The following is a 19,771-nucleotide window of genomic DNA, read 5'->3' as shown; positions in this document are numbered from 1 at the left end:
AAAAATTAACCAGTAGTCGGCAAAATTCAGCACTGTGTTTGCCACAAGACAGACAGCTGTTTCCACCTCAGTCTTCCATTCAGGAGGCCCAAATTAAAAGCACATTGTACATTCAGTTCTGTGTCTGAAGACATCGTGGTACTATGGAAAGAAACCCTAAATCCTCTTGAGGAGGGCAGATGAGACGGCTTTTGCATAAACCAGTGGATGAGGTAATACACAGCTCAATCCCTCCGTTTTATTGCAAATTAAAATAACAATTCAAAGGTTCAAGTTAGTCACAGCCCTTTTAAGGGCAATGCATTCACAGGCAAGCTGCTGACAGACTGACAATGGATCACTTGCTGGCAAAAGCCATGATTTGCTCCTGAAAGAGAAGAAAAAGAGAAGTAATTCATAAGCATGTGTTCTAGAAAGAAGCTTTAGGTACCTTCCCTTTTATATAAATGAACAACAGTTCTTGGCCAGTCTTTCTAGCCACGTGCAGAGAACCTCTCCCTCTGTCCTAGCAAAATTAACAAAATTGTAGCATTCCTTTCCTTCCCGATTAGCACAAAACTGGTGTTACCAACAGGTTCTGTGCTCAGAAAAGAGATCTTTGTTTTTTTCTTTTAAACAGAGAAAGAGGAAAAAAAATTCTGAGCACTGAAGCCCCAGCATAGTCTTCCTTAATGAAGACACTGTGCCATAGGAATGTACCGATTCTCAACTCAGGAAGTGTCTCAACTGTGACCATAACACAAAGGAAACAGGGCACCTGTGTTTAATATGAAGAATAAATGAAAAAAAATTAATATCCAGAAATGAGAATCTAATGTGGTGGTGCTTGGGAGCTTTGAGAGCAGAGGACTTAAGGAACCTCACAAAAATGCAGCAACTAGGTCAAGAGGGTGAGGAGTTTAGGCAGATAAACACAGACCCTGTTTGCAGTGTAAGACAAAAGCTCCTCACCACTGTCTTCCTCAGGTAATTTCCATCTTAGAGACTTGAAATTCTGCCATGGGAACAATTCACAAGGCAAAACAGCACAGGAACAGGTAAGCGTGGGCTGCACACTGCATCTGTGAAGCCACCCAATGTCTTAGTGAAGAGGTGTCTTCATAGGGCTGTTTTTTCTGTGCATTGCTGGACTACTATTCAAGGTTTGACATTTTAATTCCATAGCAAAATAAAGCCAAAGACTTCTGATGACCTCTAACTCCTAATTACTGATACGGAGTATAAGACACTGAGATCCTTTGTGTTCCCTTGTGCTGCAGGAAAAAAAACCAGTCACTACTGAGCCATCAGTTATTTAGGAACTCCTCAGACCCATTCAGGACACAAACCCCCCGTTTAAACAAGTAGTATATAAACAAAAAATGTTTCATTTAAAACAAACAAACAAATCTTTACATTTTGTGCATATTTCACAAATAGTTTTGGACAATTCCTACAGCCCTTACTGAAGTGAGATCCTTACTTTGACAGGAGGCAGGGCATTTGTTGCTTGTAATCCCCATGTCCTCAGCAACACCAGAGGAGCCAGTGTGGTGGAGTAAAGCCTTTTTAGCACATCAGTAGCAGCTATCAAGGAGACATTATGCCTCTGACGTTCTGTTTCAAACTTGAGGAGGTGTTTTAAGGAGCCTGGAAGAGATAATTGAATGCTTCTATTACACTTGCCACAAACAACCGTGCATCTTATCTATAGAGCAGTTTCCTCTGGCAACTGAAAGAGAACAAAGAAATGGTCCATCTCAATAAAGACCTCCTTCCACCAGCTAGTGCTCTTCATCTCACCTCGTCTTTAATTGCCATCCTGCAGAGCTTTATTTTTTTTAAAGCGGCTTTAAGATTTGTGGGATGGAAACTGCATCCAAGAACCTTAAACTGCTCTACAGCCAGTGGACATCAGAACAGCTTTGCTTCAACAAAGCTTTCAAACACAAGACAGCAGCATGCTTAACCACAGGTACTGCTTGTCCTGGTGGAGCAGCGAAGGCCTGTAAGACTAATCCTCTTACTGCCACTGTGTTGTCTTGGAGCCTTACCCAGGTCGCTCCCATTGAAGGCTGCTGCACTGAGGTGATGAGCTAAACACGCAGTATCACCAAAACCCAGGTTTACTCCTTGTCCTGCAAGTGGGTGGACTCTGTGTGCTGCATCCCTGGAGCAAGAGAAGACAGAAACTTATTTCCCTTGAAGAAAGCCACAATGGCTGACAAACCCCAGAAGGGGGGTAGCACTCCTCACCTCTTTGCAATGAACCACCTTAGAGCAGCATATGTGCTTTATCCAGTACCTCCATGAATGCTATGCTGAACTACCTGACTGCCTCTCCAGTTGTAAGAAGCAAGACAAAGGGGAGGTAACAAAAAGCAGGTCTGAAAGGAAAAATTATAAAGAGGTGACTAGCCAAAGTCCTCTCAGATCACGCATGGAACAGGCCTTAATGTTTTTGTAAGTGACCTCAGCACAACAGGAGCTCTGTCAATGGCACATTGCACAAAGTGGACAGACATGAGTGTAAAGGAGAAGTGGGATGTCATTGAATAGAAACAAAATCGGGTTCTTCTATGAACAGATTTACCTGTAAAGCACAAAGACAGACATATTGATATGGGAGTCACAAAGTTAAAGAAATTAAATGAAGTTTTGATATGAAATGCAAGATCATGTACTTTACCAAGCTATAAAGCACAGAGTGCTCCCAAGCATAGAGTGGCTCACAGGTTGGAAAGATGAAAAGTGCACCACACAGAAGTGTAGCATCCAAGAATTACTAAAAGCTACCACCATACTGCAGCCGGGGCAGAGAAGAAAGTACATGCGACCTTAGACCTAAGAAATGAGGTATTTTCCTATTTGAACAGGCCACCATACAAAAGTCTCTGACATCCCATATGGAATAATTTTTGTCATTTTGTTCAAGAAAGGTGAGTTTAAAACTCAAACTGGTGCACAAAATGGCTTGTACAATGTAAGGGGAGTACAGATCCAGCATGAGATACTGGATTGTTTCACTGGACTGTACAAACCACAAAAGGGAAATAATTATCTTTCAATTTACACAGAAAGCACAGATAATGGGCAGAAAGCTACTCATACAAAAGAACATGAGGGCACACAGAACAAACTGGACCTGGATAAAGTCAAACTGGAAGAGTATATTATTTCTAACATCTAATTTGTTGACTGGGAGTTGCTATCCTCACGTAATTTCTAACCACATGCCACCCACTCACCCAAGGGCTACTACTGAGGACCTTACCCGATAAGAGCCACACGATGCTGGACATACTCTGTCGCGTGCCCCATTCCAAGAGGGAACATGGCTCGGCTCTCTGGATCGACTTTAGCAACACTTGGGGGCAGCTGACGGACTGCAGTGCCAGAGGGCTTCAGGAGTGAAATGGCAGAACGAAACATGGCCCCAGCAGTGTCAATGAAGTCAGAGTGGTTTATGTTGCTCCACTGAAACAGACAAACAAATCTTTGGAAGTTGACCCAAACTAGACCTATAGAAGAACTCAGCTGAAAAAAAAAAAAAATCTGAGTTCCAAATACTGAATTTTAACCACTTGGACAAAACTATACAGTAAAAAAAACCCCTATCTTCACCATTTTAGGACATACAAATTTCCAACTAGGGATGAGCCTACTCTTCCTACCTTTTGGAAATTTAGGTCATCTTCTGTGACTTTCAGAACTAACCCAATTCAGTCCCAAGGGGTCATCTTTTCTTTGCTAAGTGCCTTTTTAATATAATTCAGACCAGAGGAAGGAACTTCAGAATCCACTTCTCCCATTACTGTTTTTTAAGCCTTTTACCTGCCACGAGGCTGATACTCACAAAGGCAGAGTTGATGCTATCCACAAAGCTTTCCTCATCCATAGCAAGAAGCTCCGATGCATGGTCATGAGATGTAGACCAGACCAGAGAGCTGGCAGTGTCAGACAGCTAGTTTAAGAGAATGTCAAGGGTAAATATCAAGAGAAAAAGAAGCAAAAATGAATATTCAGTGCAAAGACTTCCCCACTGCCCTGCCTCACACCAGTCCCTCTGAAAATTACGGTTCCAGCCCAGCTTGTTACAAGTGGGAAATACCAAGGATAAAGTGAGACAGCAGGAGGGGAAAATGCAATAAATGAAGAGTAAAGGGCAGATGTGCAAATTCTTAAGAGACAGAACCAACACAGAAAGGTGTGGACAGAAGTAAAGTTACTAGACTACAAAAATTTTTTAAAGCATTAAAAAAAATACAGAGTCACCTTACCGGAAGAAGCGCAATTGGCCCGGTGGGAAGGAACCGCTGCCATGCTACATTGTTGTCTGTGGCCTACAGTGGAAAGAAGCAAGTGGACTGCAAGCCAGATCACCCTCTTAGGTTCTGCTGCTTATGGAAGAGTCAGTTTAGCAGAATTTTACCTCAGATAAATGGAGAGTTGCCACCACAGCTGACTGGTCATACTGATGTTCAATGTTCTTAATTTCAGCTTTCTTTCGGACCACAGAATTATGACCATCCGCACCAATCTGTAAAACAGAGATGCAAAGCAACTTCTTCAGCAGCTCCTAGAAAGACTAGGAGCTAGTATTTCACTCTACAAACCTCAGCCTGCATCTATACATTGTCTGTTCATTCAGAAAATAAAATTCCCCAAAAAACAGAAGAGGTGGCCCCTTCTGCTCTTCTCGAACTCAGCAGCATCTCCTTGCACCACATAGAGAGAAGGCTGTGTCCAGTGTCCCACACCCTCTCTGACAGGGTTAGCCACTCACCTCACTCTAGCACTCCACATGGGTGGAGCAGCACCCATGGAATCAGAACCAAATCCAGTGGAAAGGATTTGGGTTAGAGATGACGCCTTATCAACAGAAATAAAGAGCTTAGTTACCAGCAGCTTGGTCTGAAGTCTGCGTCCATCAACTAACTCAACTTGCACCCAAGGGCTTGTGTCACCGCTGTGGGAAGGAAGGGGCCAGGTGTACCCGACTGCTCTGCTCCTGTAGAAAACCTCCACCCGGTCTGATGGGAACACAAAGTACCATGGTCACAGCATGACACAGACAGGAAAAAAGGAAACCGCTACAACAGCCACGGCCATGCATGTCTTAACAGCACCCTTGGAGCTCACCCTACAATTCTCAAGGCACCTGGGAAGAACAGATCTGGACAACCCCTTGTCACTGCCAGGCCTGCTCTGGACAAGGAGCTACAGATCTTTTAATTAAGTCCAATTTTGGAGAGACTGTGTTCTGGAGAACTATATATGCAAGTGCTTTCCTGCTCTGTAGCCTTTGGAAGTCAGATTTCTCCCTCCCTTCCCAATTCCAGAAGCTGCCAATTTCTCAAGAGTTACTTGTTAGATGAATTTCTCCCTCTCAAGACTTAGTACACACAATAGAGGGCAAGTAACTAAAAGCTATCTGCAGGAAATAAAACATTAAAGAAATTGTCCACTACCTGCTACTGCATCTAACTGTTTTGTGAGAGCAGACATAATGACATCGTTCTCCACTATGTAACCCATGTCATCTAAGTCATCTTTCTCAAAAACGATCATGCCTTCTGAACAAGCATCCCATACCTACAAAGAAAAAATACATTACATGAAACTTTGTGATAAAGAAGTGCTGTTAATTTCAGGGACTTAACAGCAAAAAGACACAGTGATTTAGAAATACAGAACTAGAGGAAACATCCTGTATTACTGTCCATTCCCAGCTACTAAAGTGCATCACATAACTAATTTCATTAAATGATTTAGCTTAAGTTCAAAAAGTAATTCCAAGTCAAGTTTTTTATCCCTACTTTCCTGTTATATAATTGACATATAAAGCTACCCTACAACCTTGCTGTAGGTTAACCCCAGCAGGCAGCTCAGCCCCACGCAACTGCTTCCTTACTCCCCTGCACTGGGATGGGGAAGAAGACTGGAAGGGTGAAAGTACAAAACTCATGGGTTGAAGTAAATGCAGTTTAATAGGAAAATCAAAAGCCACATGTGCAAGCAAAGCAAACCAAGGAATCAATTCACTGCTTCCCAAGGGCAAGCAGGTGTTCAGCCATCTCAGGAGAGCAGGGCCCCATCAAGCACAATGGTTACTTGGAAAGACGAACGCCATCACTCCAAACTTCCCTTCTTTCCTTCTTCTTTTCCTCAGCTTTTATTGCTGAGCATGACATCATATGGGTATGGAATATCAGTCAGGGTCAGCTGTCCAGCTGTGTACCCTCCCAGCTTCTTGTGCACCCCCAGCCTGCTCACTGGCAGGGCAGTGTGAGCAACAGAGACAGCCTTGGCACTGTGTAAGTGCTGCTCAGCAGTAACTAAAACATCCCTGTGTTATCAACACTGATCACAAATCCAAAACACGGCCCCACACAAGCTACTGTGAAGAGAAGTAACTCTATCCCAGCCCAACCAATACACCCTTTACCGTTATTTCCTGGCTAATTCCCATGCCTCAGTATCTACAGCTTCCATTAGGAATCCACCTCTCAGCCTGTAGCATCAAGACCCTGAGGACAGGTATTTCTGACTGCTACCCACAAAAAAGGGACAGGAATGAACGTAAGCATGACCTGCCCTTTACCACAGGAAGAAAAACCTTTGTATCATTGATGTAAGTACTTTTGAGAATTCGGAGTAGACAGACACGTGGTGTATTTGCAGCCCTAAGTCAGGCACCTGCATTCGCCGGAACGGTTTGAATCTCAGGCTGCAGACGTGATCCCAGGCGCCACAACCTGAAACAGAAAAAGGACACAAATACATGGAGATACAGGTTCACATGTGACACTGAGACCAAAACAAAACTGAAGCTCGCTCCACACTCTCCTCCACCCTTCCCTGACTATGCTCAGGCTTCGCTTGCACCATCCCTAGACAGGACCAGGTCTGCCTCACAGCTCCAGAATCACATTGTTTTGCTGTTAACACAAGCCGTAGGAAAGAAACAAGAGCTCTCCATGAACCTCTGACCTAACAGACAACTCTCACTATCCCCTCACTGGGTAATAAAACAGACACAGAAATTACCGGATAGAACATTTCTTTCTCCATAAGGAATCAAGGCTCAAATATCTCTTTAAAATGACAATTAATCCTCATTAATTGAGGACTGAGTTATTGGACTACAAAGCACTAAGCTTCTTTTGTGAATAGAACATTCCAGGTGCTGCAGAGAACACCTTACAACCTTTCACTAGCCTAATGTCACAAATATTTATATAATAACAAATCAGACCAAGATACCAGAACACAGATCCCTGTTATTAAGAGAATTCTGATTTAATAACCACAACTCAGCATGTAGCGACAAAGGCAAATAATTCTATGGAGTTTAGGATGAAGGCAGCACATGGTCAAAAGTGTTTTCGTTTAAAAAAAACCAGCTCAAATATAAATGTTAAAAATGCAAACAACAAAATCATACTTACTGCTTAGGAGGGTTGCTGATCCTGGTGAGATGGAACTGACCCTGTTACTGTAACTATCTGGCATGTAATCATATTCTTTCCTGGGACCAGCCTCCAGCAAAGCAATCTTCTTATCATGGAAGTGGATATCATGCCCTAAAATAAGCAAATACAGGCTTTGTTACAATGCTCCTGCCAAAAATCTCAAACACAAAACACCTGAGTTTTTGTAATAAGACAGAATAAATGCAACACTTAATAAAGAAATACATTTACAATACAGGTTTTGACCAGGCAGGCAAACTTGCATATTTTAAAGCTTTATGACTACAGTCCAGTTACTGCGATGGACAACAGTTAAAGGAAGTTTTGCAGTTAAAGCAAGGATTACATATTTTCCTTTTATATAAAGCTTACATTTTTGTACTAATTTGTGCCATTTTTAAATGAAAATTCATTACTGGAGTATTAACAAGTGAAATCTGCAATGTTTACTCCATGCACAGAACACATCTTCCAGAGCCTAAACATAAATTCCCCTTTTAGGAGATCAAAATAAAACTTCTGTGATATGTAGCAATTACATTAATGTTTTCTCTGTCCTTGCATTCTGGCAATGGAATAGCACAGGCAGTTTAGACTTCAAACTTCCAGTTAAAGAGAACTGAAAAAAATGAAGACTCAAGTAAAGTGTAAAACACTGCAGCAGAGCTGGCCACACTTGCAGCATCCCAGCCACTACAGATGCAGGAGGTACTGAGGGGAGAAGTCGTGTCCTTGCAACATCTAGAGTTTACTACTACAGCAGCCCTAAAGACAGCAGTGTTCTGGGCATATTTTCTAGATTATGTGTAGTAATAACCTCATGTCCTGAAAGGTCCCAGACCTGCTTGTCAGCCTTAGGTATCACGGCTGGAAGGGACCCTTACGCTGTCTCAAATGCACTGTGCTCTTGTTTAACAATACAAGCAGAACATAAGTTTGCAAGGTAAACCCTTATATTTGCAAAACACTTATTGCTCAGGATCTTTGATCTTCTGTGCACTATTTTCTTTATGTTTCTCTCACTACTGCACCCTTCTGAATCCATGTTGCAAATAAAGAAGCAGCCAGTACCCTCAGGATCTCTAATGATACAAAGCAAGCAGAAATACATTTTAACTTGGTATTCCAGCGTTTAAAATTCAGGGTTAGAGAATGAAACTTGGGATCAGATTAGAGGGATGGGGCACCTCTCCTACAAGTAAAGGCTGACAGAATTGGGTTTGTTCAGCCTGGAAAAGAGATGGCTTAGGGGTGACTGAATTGTGGCCTTCCAATACCTGAAGGGAGCCCACAAGAAAGACAAAAAGTGACTTTCTTTACAAGATCATGTGGTGACAAGACAAGGGGGGAATTGATTCAAACTGAAAGAGAGTAGGTTTAGATTAGATATTAGGAGGAAGTTCTTTGCTGTGAGGGTGGTGAGACCCTGGAACATGTTGCCTAGAGAAGTTGTAAATGCCGCAACCCTGGACGTGTTCAAGGCCAGGCTGGACTGGACTCAGAGCAACCTGGTCTATGGAAGGTGTTCCTGCACACAGCAGGGGGCTGGAACTAGATGACATTTAAGGTCCCTTCCAACCCATTCTATGATTCTATAATCAGAAAAGCATTTTCAGCTATGGGTGACATTATCCATCAGCTATTTAAGGATGAGCATGTTTGACAGAAACACTACAGTAATGGCTCCATTAACAGCTATGCACACACACGGACAGGGCTAGGCTCATCACTGATTAGCTCACCAAACAGCTTTAAGTCAACTTTAGAGCGTCGTCATACGATGACGCAGGATCAAGGAGATCCCACAGCAGGATCCTGGACATTGAGATCCTATACACGGTTATCTCACACTGCGGGCGAGTGGGTCACAGCCTTACCCAGCACGGCGGCCATGGCGCTCCCGACCATGCCCCCGCCCGACACCACCACATCGTAGAGCGGCGGGGCGGAGGCGGCGGAGCTGAGCGGGGCGCGGGGCCCTGCCCGCAGCCGCGCTCCGAGCGGGACCAGCAGCGCCCGCCCGCACAGCGCCGCCATCGCCGCGGAACTGACGGCGGGCGGAAGTGGCGCCGCGGCACCATGACAACGGCGGGGCGCGCGTCTGATTGGCTGCCTGAGGCCGAGTGGGCGGGCCGAGCGCCGCTGGCCGCGCCGATTGGCGCAGGTCCGGGGCCGGGGCGGGCGGGTGACGCGGCGGCCCGCGGGTGAGGCGGGGGCCCGGCCGCGGCGCTCCCGGGCGGGCAGGTTGGGGTCGAACCCCGAAACGAGCACTTCCCGATTTATTTCATTTCTTCCAGCTGCCGCGACATCCCTTCAGGCTGTAATACGCCGACTCCTGAATTTCCCGCCGCCGGGCAAGGAGCTGGGAGCATCCTCTCGGGATGGGGGGCCGGCGGTCTCCGTTAGAACCGGGCGTACCGTGCCAGGCAAAGTTATGGGGTGACCTCGGGGTGTTCGAAGAAGATGAGGAGCTGGAGGGTTTCAGAAGGGAGGCGGAAGTTCTGCGTGAGAAGCTGAGGGAGGCTCTCAGGTAGGATGATACCTGGTAAGGATAGCAGGATGGGGTGCAGGATTCCTTCTCCTTCTGGCCAGGGAGGAGGCGGAACATGAAGTCCCAAAATGCACGTGTTTAGTGCCAAAACACTGGCCACAAGTGTAGTCACAGCAGGGAGGAAGGGGTCAATAGGTGCCCACATAAGCAGCATTCATATAAAACATGAACAGCACAAATCCCCGTCTCACTCATCAGCTAATCACGCTTAACATGTGCCAGCAGATCACACACATTTCTATCCAGCATCCAGTCTTCAGAGCTATGGTCTTTCCAAGGTCGAGCTCCCAGATGTCTTTCCTTGTGGTTAGTCTAGTTTGACATTCACTAGCACGTCATACACGCATGCTCTCACAAAGGAAATAGTTTATGAAGAAGAAGAGGCTGCAGCAATCATCAGTAAGTGTACTGACCAGGAGTCTGTTCACACATGATCCGCACCTTCTGTTTCCCCGCTTTTTTTTTCCCTTTCCTGTTCTTGGTCCACTCTGGTTCACCTTGATCCTTCCTTTTGCCTGCATTTATTCCTTCCCATAAATCTCCTAAGTTGCACTCACTTTCACAATTACCCTCAGACATCCTATGAGAAGTTCGCTGTTTTAATGAGACCCAGTATAGCCTCAGGTGGGTTTTTTTCTTATTATCAATAATATGGTCGTCTTCTCAGGTACAAAGTTTCCAGCTGAACCTCTCAAGCATCACACTAAAGCAGCTTCTTGTAATGACATTCCCATCAGCATCCCGGGAATGCTAGTGTTTGATACTGTTTGTTAGGATTTGTGCATCTGTGTGCCTAACTGATTGCCTCTCCTGCGTTTGTCTGTTATGTTGAGTAGCTATTAGCAAGATAACCTTAAAGTTGGAACTTTTTGGTTTGCTTGTGGCCTTTTTGGCAATAGAGTGCTAGCAGCATAATAAATTGCATGACAAAGCTAAGTAGGCCTAACTTCCATTTTATACATGGAAAACAAAACAAGCACAGCTGTGCTCACAAACTTTGGTAGCAAAGCAAAATATGAAGCCTGAGAATGACAAACCCTAGGCCTGACTTTTAACAACCAGCTCAGGCTATGGTGTCTTTCTCTAATAGTGTCTCCCTTCTTTTAACTCTGTTTTTTAATAATTTCAACTTATTTCCCCTTCATAATGTCTTTGTCTCAGTCATACATCTGGTAACATAAGGCAGTCCAGTTCTTTGACCGACCTCACCTCGGACAGTACCTGGGATCAGCAAAAGCCTCACTTGTTTCCTAAATCCCGCTTGAGGCCAAAAAGCGCTTCATCTCCCTGGATTCCTTCCATCACCATCCCTCAGCCTTTCAAAATGACACTGCGGGAAGCTCGCAAAAAGTCCGAGTTGATGAAGTCATACATGTTTCTTGAACTAGACAAAGAGAGAGACAAAAGGCAAAGCCAGGATGAAGCTGAATGTCAGAAACAATTCCGGGCACAGCCTGTACCTGCCCATGTGTTTCTGCCCCTTTATCAGGAAATAATGGAGCAGAATGAGATTCGCAGGAAAGCAGCAACACAGAAAAGAAAGGAGCTGCTACTTTCAACACAGCGGCCCTTCAGTTTTCTGGAGAAGGAAGAGAAAAAGAAAGAAGCTATCAGACAAAAATTCCTGGCAGCAGCAACCCCAAATGAGAGCTCCAAACAGAAGCAAGCCAGTAAAAAAGTTCCTAAATCTACTTATGACTCACTTCTTGGAGATAAACTCAAAGGTAACATGCCAGGGCTCTTTCTGTAAAAGCACCTCCCTGCCTGTCCCCCTGCTGTCTCCTCCATGCTGGGAGGTAAGATCATGGCCTATAGGGCATCACTTGGAGCATAAAGCCAGTGTCATTACATCCCCTGGTGTTGTTGAGTCTCCTGTGTGTCTCTCGTCCTTACATTTTGTATAGATACCCTTGCAGTAGAGTGCCCTAAGTTTAGTAGTCCTGTATCAGTGTCAGCAGCAGCAGTTCTGTTCTACTCCCCAGAAAACATGGGCACATTGAGCTCTTCAGACAGATTTCCATACCTGTTTTGCTGCAGGTCATGACAGTTTGGGAATCTTTCCCTGCACTGGATTCCATACCTTTGGTTACACTAAAGGGACTGAGATGGTTTGTGGCACAAACACGAAGACAGGTGTAGTGCCATAGGTCTCCAAGGTCCATGCAGTATCTTAGATCTGACAGTTTTACTCCTACCCAAGTGATCCATTCTGCACAGAACCCTTAGGAGAGGAGAACAATATCTCCTGAGCCCACATCAGGCAATTAGTTTGGTTCTAAGTGATAGTGTAGTAGTCGTCTCTCCTGCCATTCTCTGATGTTTCCAGTTGCCTTCTCATTTGCACTGGCTTAAGTGCTACAACAGGGGAAGTATGTGCCAGGACCATTCTAGTCAGAAGGACAGCCAAGGAAATGTTACTGATGCTTGCTTGCTTTCAGATAGTTTAAGCCACCACAGCTGAAACTTTGAAGTAAGCAATACAGACTTCATACTTGAATGTGGGAACTAAGCCAGTGGTTAATGATTCTCATGGCTTTTCTCATCCTTTTCTCTTTTTTTACTGTTTCCCAGTGATTTCTTCTTGAGGATACACCAGTTCAGTTTTCATCAGAAAACATTCTGTTGGGGTGTACTAACCTAAATAGATTAGAAAGGTAAAAGGCGGCAAAGGACAAACCATTGTTCCATTTCTATCTGGTATATGAGAAGGGAGGAGAAATGAACATTTCGTACTTCAGTCAATGAAAACCTATAGATGCAAAACCATCTTATTTTGCAAACAGCAGTATTGAATTTTTTTTCCTAAAAGCAAAAAAACAACCCCCAGCCCACTGTCTGCATTTTCACAAATATTTAGTCCTGCACAGGGAAGGACTTCACTTTGATGCTATAATCTGAAACATAGTCTTCCTATGGAAAGTTTGTCATGAAAGTCACAAAACGTGATCCATCCATCAGATGTTCCTTACTTAAAAGGTTTTCCAATATAGACAGTTACTGCTGGAGATTACATAGAAAAGCCATCATCTGTTACAAGTATAGTTGAACAACTTGTTTGTACCACACAGTCAACATAATGACTGTAAGTCCCATATAAAAAGTAGAACCTTGATTAACACTTCTGCAAGACAAAGGGCACAAGTTACCTGGTACCCCTCAGAATAGAAGAAGACCTGTCCAGTTATTGCTCCAATAAGTAAAAGAGATATCTAAAAATTAATGCCTAAGAAAGAGACCCTACCATGGTTTTAGTGGTATTGATGCCTTTTCCCGGTCTTAAAATCAAGAGTCATACACGGTTAGAAGGGGAAAAGGGATTTTACCTTGGTATTTATTGTAAGGATCCTTAGGTGCACACGTCCAGGTCATGTGCATCGAGATGCACCCCGCCGAGTCTGCCCCCAAAGATCGGATATAACATTATAGGTTTTACTAATGAGCATATCTATCAAAGATTCCCCAATGAGAGGCTCAAGTGAGCCCCCACTCCCCAACAAGCCTTCCCCTGGATGGTTCTATCTTGGTTTACAGAATGTGTTCTGGAGAGGACCTTGGGGTCTGGGGCACACTGATCCCTAGCTACGAAGCTTCTAAAATGTTAAGTCTCTTAGCTTGACAAACAAGTCCAAGAATGTAGGCAAAAAGCACCAGGAATACAGAAGTTGTAAAAAGGTATAACGGGTATAAAAGGCAAAAAATCTTCATGGCATCAGTATCTTTGAATTATTTTTCCCTGGGAGGCAGAGGAGAGAGGGGCTGAAAAGGGGGGGAAGGAGAACACAGGATGTTTGGTCTTTCCTGTATGTGTAGCTGCCATCATAATGGAAAGTGTAGACTGGGGCAGTGGCAGTTTCACAGCCTTTTTTGTCAGTCATAATCTTCTCATTGCTTTCCTTTTGATCCTTTAGAAGCTGAACTCTACAGGGAAATCCGTATTCAAATGAGAGCAAATGATTTGCTCAAGAGCTCCGTAGCTCCTATAGATACCAGCAACTGTCGGAGAGAGCCTCAGTCCCGAACTGCCACCAGAACTAAGCAGGAAAGACTTGGCTTCTTACAGGACAAAAGTTTCAGCTTCAAGCCAAAGATTAATCCAACAATACCAGATTTTGAAGAACTTTACTGGGCATTTCAGAGGAAAACAGTAAGGAGACAAGAAATCAAAGAGCCAACTCGTAATAAGCCATTCAAGCTAAGAACCTCCAATCTCCATGCCAGGCAGAGGCAGGCTAATGAAAAGACAAAGGTGAGATACCTGGATATTTCTGTGGTACTGCTTTCTCCTGTCAAGATACCAACTTCTTAAGTTTATAGCATTTAATTATGAATGCTTAACATCCTGTGACCTCTGCCTTGTATTGAGAGTACTGCAAAAGTCTAGGCTAAACAAGAGAACAAAATTCTACACAAAGAGATGAGCTATGACAGCTAAGGCTCAGACACCCTTTCATAGCTCTAATCATGTCTCCTTCCCCTTGTCCCTCAGCCCATCCACATGTAAATCTCTGCTGATGGAAGAGAGAAGAATGAGTGCATTCTCATACCCCATCTGTTCTCTTTGGTAGGAAAATAACAGAGGAGATTCTGTACTAGCAGCTGTCTGTGAACACACACACTGAATGAAGTTTGATTTTTTTCAGGATTCTCAGAAGCTTTCCAAGGTTTCAGGGCAAAAAAGTCAGTCTCTGCCTGGACTTTCCTCTCTCTCTTCCAACACCCTTCCTGTGCATATTACAGATGCAACTAGAAAGAGGGAATCAGCTATCAGGTAGGTAGAAAAGTTTGTCTACAAGGCCATACAACTACTGACCAAAATGGAGGAAAAAACATCAGTGTTTTTGCTCATCACATCAACTACATCAACAACACATTTCCTAAATGTTTCTCTGTCTTCTTTCTTTGCTAAGTCTTCCTCTGTCTCCCAGTTGCTTTGGGAACTGCACACTTGTATGGCTGAAATTTTGCTTTTTCTCCTTAGAGGACTACAAAAGTGAAATTCCCAGCTAGCATGTGGTCTGGCATTCCACAGTGGGCTTATCAGTAACTTTTTTTTCTATATAGATATGCCCAAGATAACAAAAAGGAAGGGGACAAAGAAGGAATTTATTGGCTGGAGAAACAGAAAATGAAATGTCAAGCTATGCAAAAGTCTGTGAACAGCCGAGCAAAAGCACTGGATCCTCATAAAAGTTTGGAGGAAACACAAAAGGAGAAGTCAAAACAGAATCGGTCAGTATCCTACTCTGCACAGAAATAACTGTTTGCTCCACTAACTGAGGATCATCAGATAACTCTTTAGGACAAAATGGGTGTGAAAACATTCCTAGTCTAACCTTTTTTGGCTGTTATATCCATTCTACATTCATTTGGATTTCTTGAGAATTCCACACTACTCCTTCCATACAGAACCGTTTCCTTTAGATTAACATTTGTAGAAACTAATTTGTACAAACCAGTCAACTGTAAGGTGTAACTTGGTAAAGAGCACATAAGAGACAAGGTTTTCTAAAAATGTGAACACTGTTTCCTTGCTTACAGTCTAGTAGAAGAGCTTTGCTCATAGGTCCATAACTTGTCAGTAATTGAGGTTTTTCTCCCAGCATTCAGAATCAAGAGAATTACCAAAGTGATTTAAAGAATGAAATAGTCACTGAGAATTCATCATTCCTGATCAACTATAGTCAGAGGGAACCTATAGTAGACAGGCAATTTTTCCATTTCAGGCAAAATATGCAAGACAGAACAAAAGAATACAGAAAGGAGCTGGAAGAAATGCAGCTGCGAGTCAAGAACAGACCATATCTCTTTGAACAGGTCACCAAGGTAACTGATCAAAGTCCCAGAGTGTTTCTGGGCAATAGGTAAATTGTCTTTCATTTAAGACAGCCATTAAGAAATCTAGTCTCAAATTAATTTGTGGGTATGAAGGTACAAATGGTTGCATAGTCTCTGGACTGCACTCAAAATAACACATGGAAAAGCCACCAAAGTATAACTTAAATTCCTTCCTACCACTTGAAAAAAACATTCAGGCTTATTTCTAGGGACTTGCCCATTCCTAGTATGTACTGCAATCACAGTATATGGTCTGATCAAAATCAAGGCCTTATCACACCAGAAATTAAATAAATACCTATTCTGCACCTGAATACCATAGACTAGAGTCTAGAGATGCAAAACTTTTTTCTTAAAACCCTCTCCAGTTAAACACCTTTTCTTTGTACCTCTACTGCTGTGGAAGAACATTAATGATGGTTACATCATTTTTATCACGTGCATTCAGCACATCTCATCCATCACGCAGTACCAGCTACAAATCTGTATTGCACCTGAGCTGTAGATACAATCTGTACTGTATCATTTTCCCTGGGTTTTCTCTTTCAGTTTGCTGTCCTTGCAGGAATTACAGCTGGTTAGACACATAGTGACAATACATTGACAATATGCTGATTTAAAATTTCTCAACAGCAAGTAGCCTCCTCAGTCAGGCTGTCCTGATGATGGAGGCAGAGAACACACGTGTGATAAATATTGATAACATTTCTCTGTACCAGATTGGTAAGAATTATCAATTGTGTTCACTCATGTTGATACTAGGTTTCTATCCTTCCATGTAGAACTCCTTAGTCTTTATGAACTGGCCAGTCCTTCTGGAAAACCCTCATCTCAGACTACATAGATTTGCAAGGTTCATTTGGAAGCAGTGAGGATATAGGACCCAAGATGCTTGTTTTTTAATTGAGCTGATATGAAGCTATTTCACAGGCACTCTCCATTTATTAACTCCACTGTTGTTAGTTCTTACCAATTACGAGCAAACATGCTTCCAGGATTTCCCACAACTCTTTTTTTGCACATGTGTTTGATTTGAGTGTCAGAGTTAGGACTCAGACACAAGTATACTAGTCTGGTAAGACTGGAATGTGGTAGAAGGAAGAGAACACAAGAAGGAAGAGAAAAGAGAACTGAAGCAGGAAAGGGTGAGCTCTGGCTTTGAGAGATGTTAGACATTGTCCTAGTATTGTTTTGATACTGTAGGGATTACAAAAATTTTGGACAGGAGGTTTGTTGTTATCTTGTCCCCATTAGGAGTGTCAGATATGCACTTTAAAACAAGTTGACTGTTACAAGGAATCCCCAGCTCTATGTATTTACTGTTTAAGTTTTGATTTCACAGCATGGTGCTCGTCGAGGAGCAGAGCGTCGCTACAGACGCACCCTCCAGCAGGTTGGCCTAAGCGAAGAATTTGTAAAGAAAAAAGGGAAAGATGCCACTGACCTGCTGCAAGAAGAATCTGGTGTTCACAGGTAATAAAAACAATGCAGCACAGCTCTTTTGTCTGTCACTAAAAATACTTTCCTTGTTCATGAATGCATTCCAGTTTCTATAATCTAATGTAGGAAAAATTAAATTAACTTCACTGCTCTTATTTAAAGCATTGTGGCTTCTCTCTCTGAATTCCTATGGCTGCACCCTATTTCATATGCACGGGGCAAACCATTTCTGGTATTAGACAATCACTGTTTCTGCAGACTGCCTGAGGCTCGGGGCGAAAAGGACGACTGTATGGAACAGGAAGGAGTACCTCAGGAGGAACAGAGTGGAAAGGAAGTGGCAACATAAAAGCTCACAGAAGAATCCATCAATTCTTTTTGAATCTTGACCTTTTTTTGTTCAAGATTCTCCAGGTTAAGCCTCAGGAACTTAATAGTTTAAGCTGACACCTAAGAAGTGCTGTGGGGTGAGACGGGAGAATTTAGTAAAGCAGCTGTTGTTTAGAGCATGTCTTGTTCAGCCCAGCAAACCCTGCAGCCTCCCTTAGTCTTCAAAACTGTCCCTTGCGTGAGCTGTTTCCCTTTAATGAGCAACAAGACAAGTTAAAGAGGTTGAAGCACTATCTTTGGATAAAAGCAGATATGAAAGATTGAAGAGGTGCATTCTCTAGTATCAGCTCCTTGCATTCATGCCACAGAAGCACACAGGAAAGGGAGAACGCCTTCCACTGTCCTAAACCTTGTTTTAGACACACATCTAGTAGAATGCTTTCAAACAAGATGTTTCTACAAAAACAATATCAGGATTTGACCTACCTTGGGAGAAGACTCAAAGGGAAGTAAGTCTTTCTCTGGTGTTTTCATTCACTCGCTACCAGCTTTGCTCCTTCCTCCCACTGGTAAGAAGCAATAGTCTTCCTATATTAAAAATCTCCTATGTTTCGTGATTTGAAAGTGTTTCAACATCTTACCAATTGAGCTCATTAATTTGGCCCAAAAACAACCAAAGTTATGAAGAAGGTTGTAATTAAACAGTGCATCACTTCAAATTATTGTTGTCCTAATTGTATGATTACTGTGATATCAAAGATGGATTTTGGAGGAAAAAAAGATTGTGTATTACCTGCCAGCATGTCATACTCAAATGCCCAGTGCATCTTGAATGGTGTATTTCACACTTTAGTGATCTCCCTTTAGCTGACACTAATAGCCATTTCAAAAACAAAAATCCTTGCCACCTGGAATGTTTTCTGAGAATTTTGCACTTTGACATTAAAATATTTTAAAATTGATACCATGTTTCTGTATTGCTCAATTTTTCTTATCTATCTTCTTTTCCTCACTTACTTAAATAGAATCTGTGTCTCTTTTTGTCACCTCAATCCTTTTTTCCTTACACTGTAACAACACAGCCTTATCATCAAAATCAGAAATACAGTATCTGTAAGAGCTACCACATTAGACAAAGATAAAAAACTGAAATAATCACATTTTTAATCATAACAAAGTATTAAATCCAAGAATTTGTGGCCCAGAGGTTTCACACTGCTATGTTACAGGCTGAATGCACTGGATTGCAGCAGTCCTCGTTTGCAACTCAGTTTCCGCACTGAGAGCGGGCGTAAGCACCTCGGAGGGTTCCAGGAAGCCTCTTACCAGTGTAGCAGTTCCTACATAGGTTTAATTGCATAGGACATACAGAGGCTGTTCTTTCTCTGGGTACCCCCTGGAAAAGAGCAGTGATGTAACCATATTGTCACCATGCCTTGCCCACATTGAAAGAGGAAAGAAAGAAGATTACTTCCATGCTCGAAGTCTGTGGTTTAAAGCCTCTTTGTATGGATATATTTGGAGCAGTGGGACTGAAATTTTAATACATACATTTTAAGGCGTATTTACTAAAACTGGTTGCTAATTTCCATAATAATAGTTAATGGTGCTGAAAAAAGACATTTCCAAGTATGTGAAGTGTAAGGGGAAACCCTAAGAAAGGAGGAACAAAAGTTTTGACTTTAAATTATTATGCCATATTCTTTTAACAAATACTAAGGTGACATGCATGAATATAATAACAAATAAATTAAAGTCTTCATATTGGTCCCTAAACAGAAATTGCTGAAATGTGATGAAAGTAAAAGCATCAAACTAAGTAACTGAAACTCACATCTCTCTTGCTAAACAAAGTTTTGTTCTGAAAGGAAGATACATTTCTGTAATCCTAAAAGAGATCTGTAATCTCTTAATATGTCTCAAAAGTGGTATGGAAATAAAGAGTTTCAACTGTGGTTCTGGATTTTTGCATTTTATGAAAATATTTGGTTATATTCAGTTACAGGATCTACAGGCTGTTCAGCTAACCTACAAAAATACTGTAGAAAAGAAGACACCTCACTGGAGCATCTCCCATGAATTGCCAAGGTGGCAGCCAAACTGCATCAGACTTTGATTCCTAGGTACCTGGTGGAGCTTCTGCAGAAACCTCCAGGTTACA

General features: G+C 42.6%; 3 protein-coding genes across 7 annotated transcripts in view; 2 read left to right on the top strand and 1 right to left on the bottom strand.

Moving 5' to 3' along the window:
• The window catches only part of ENTPD5 (ectonucleoside triphosphate diphosphohydrolase 5 (inactive)), a 28,314-nt gene extending 22,865 nt beyond the window's left edge, over positions 1-5,449 (top strand). The window contains exon 16 of the mRNA XM_042047134.1: positions 620-5,449. The gene's annotated coding sequence lies outside the window, so the exon portion shown is untranslated. The remainder of the gene's footprint in view (positions 1-619) is intronic.
• Positions 219-9,492, bottom strand: COQ6 (coenzyme Q6, monooxygenase). Its single transcript, XM_042047129.1, has 12 exons — positions 9,332-9,492; positions 7,431-7,565; positions 6,679-6,737; positions 5,451-5,574; positions 4,882-5,012; positions 4,412-4,519; positions 4,260-4,322; positions 3,836-3,943; positions 3,254-3,456; positions 2,034-2,149; positions 1,463-1,629; positions 219-367 (listed from the first exon to the last, which is right to left on the bottom strand). The coding sequence occupies exons 1-12, from the start codon at positions 9,489-9,491 to the stop codon at positions 338-340; spliced, it is 1,404 nt and encodes a 467-aa protein (XP_041903063.1). The 5' UTR covers position 9,492; the 3' UTR covers positions 219-337.
• A 128-nt stretch (positions 9,493-9,620) lies between these two features.
• On the top strand, positions 9,621-19,565 carry FAM161B (FAM161 centrosomal protein B). Of its 5 annotated transcripts, XM_042047400.1 has the most exons (9): positions 9,621-9,658; positions 9,752-9,984; positions 11,167-11,729; positions 13,914-14,251; positions 14,646-14,773; positions 15,067-15,234; positions 15,729-15,828; positions 17,183-17,313; positions 17,443-19,565. In XM_042047400.1, the coding sequence occupies exons 2-9, from the start codon at positions 9,836-9,838 to the stop codon at positions 17,627-17,629; spliced, it is 1,764 nt and encodes a 587-aa protein (XP_041903334.1). In that variant the 5' UTR covers positions 9,621-9,658; positions 9,752-9,835; the 3' UTR covers positions 17,630-19,565. The 5 variants fall into 5 exon arrangements, with proteins under 5 accessions (XP_041903334.1, XP_041903336.1, XP_041903333.1 ...); XM_042047402.1 differs by lacking the exon at positions 9,621-9,658 and having other exon boundaries at positions 9,666-9,984; positions 17,539-19,565; XM_042047399.1 differs by lacking the exon at positions 9,621-9,658 and having other exon boundaries at positions 9,666-9,984.
• Positions 19,566-19,771: the final 206 nt, after the last annotated feature.

The sequence above is a fragment of the Corvus kubaryi genome, unplaced genomic scaffold (genome assembly GCF_017639235.1).
Source record: "Corvus kubaryi isolate FWS band 111438036 unplaced genomic scaffold, C.kubaryi_AGA036_p1.0 66, whole genome shotgun sequence".
NCBI lineage: Eukaryota > Metazoa > Chordata > Aves > Passeriformes > Corvidae > Corvus > Corvus kubaryi.
The sequence above is the reverse complement of the archived record's forward strand: the minus strand, read 5'-3'. Positions and strand labels throughout refer to the sequence as shown.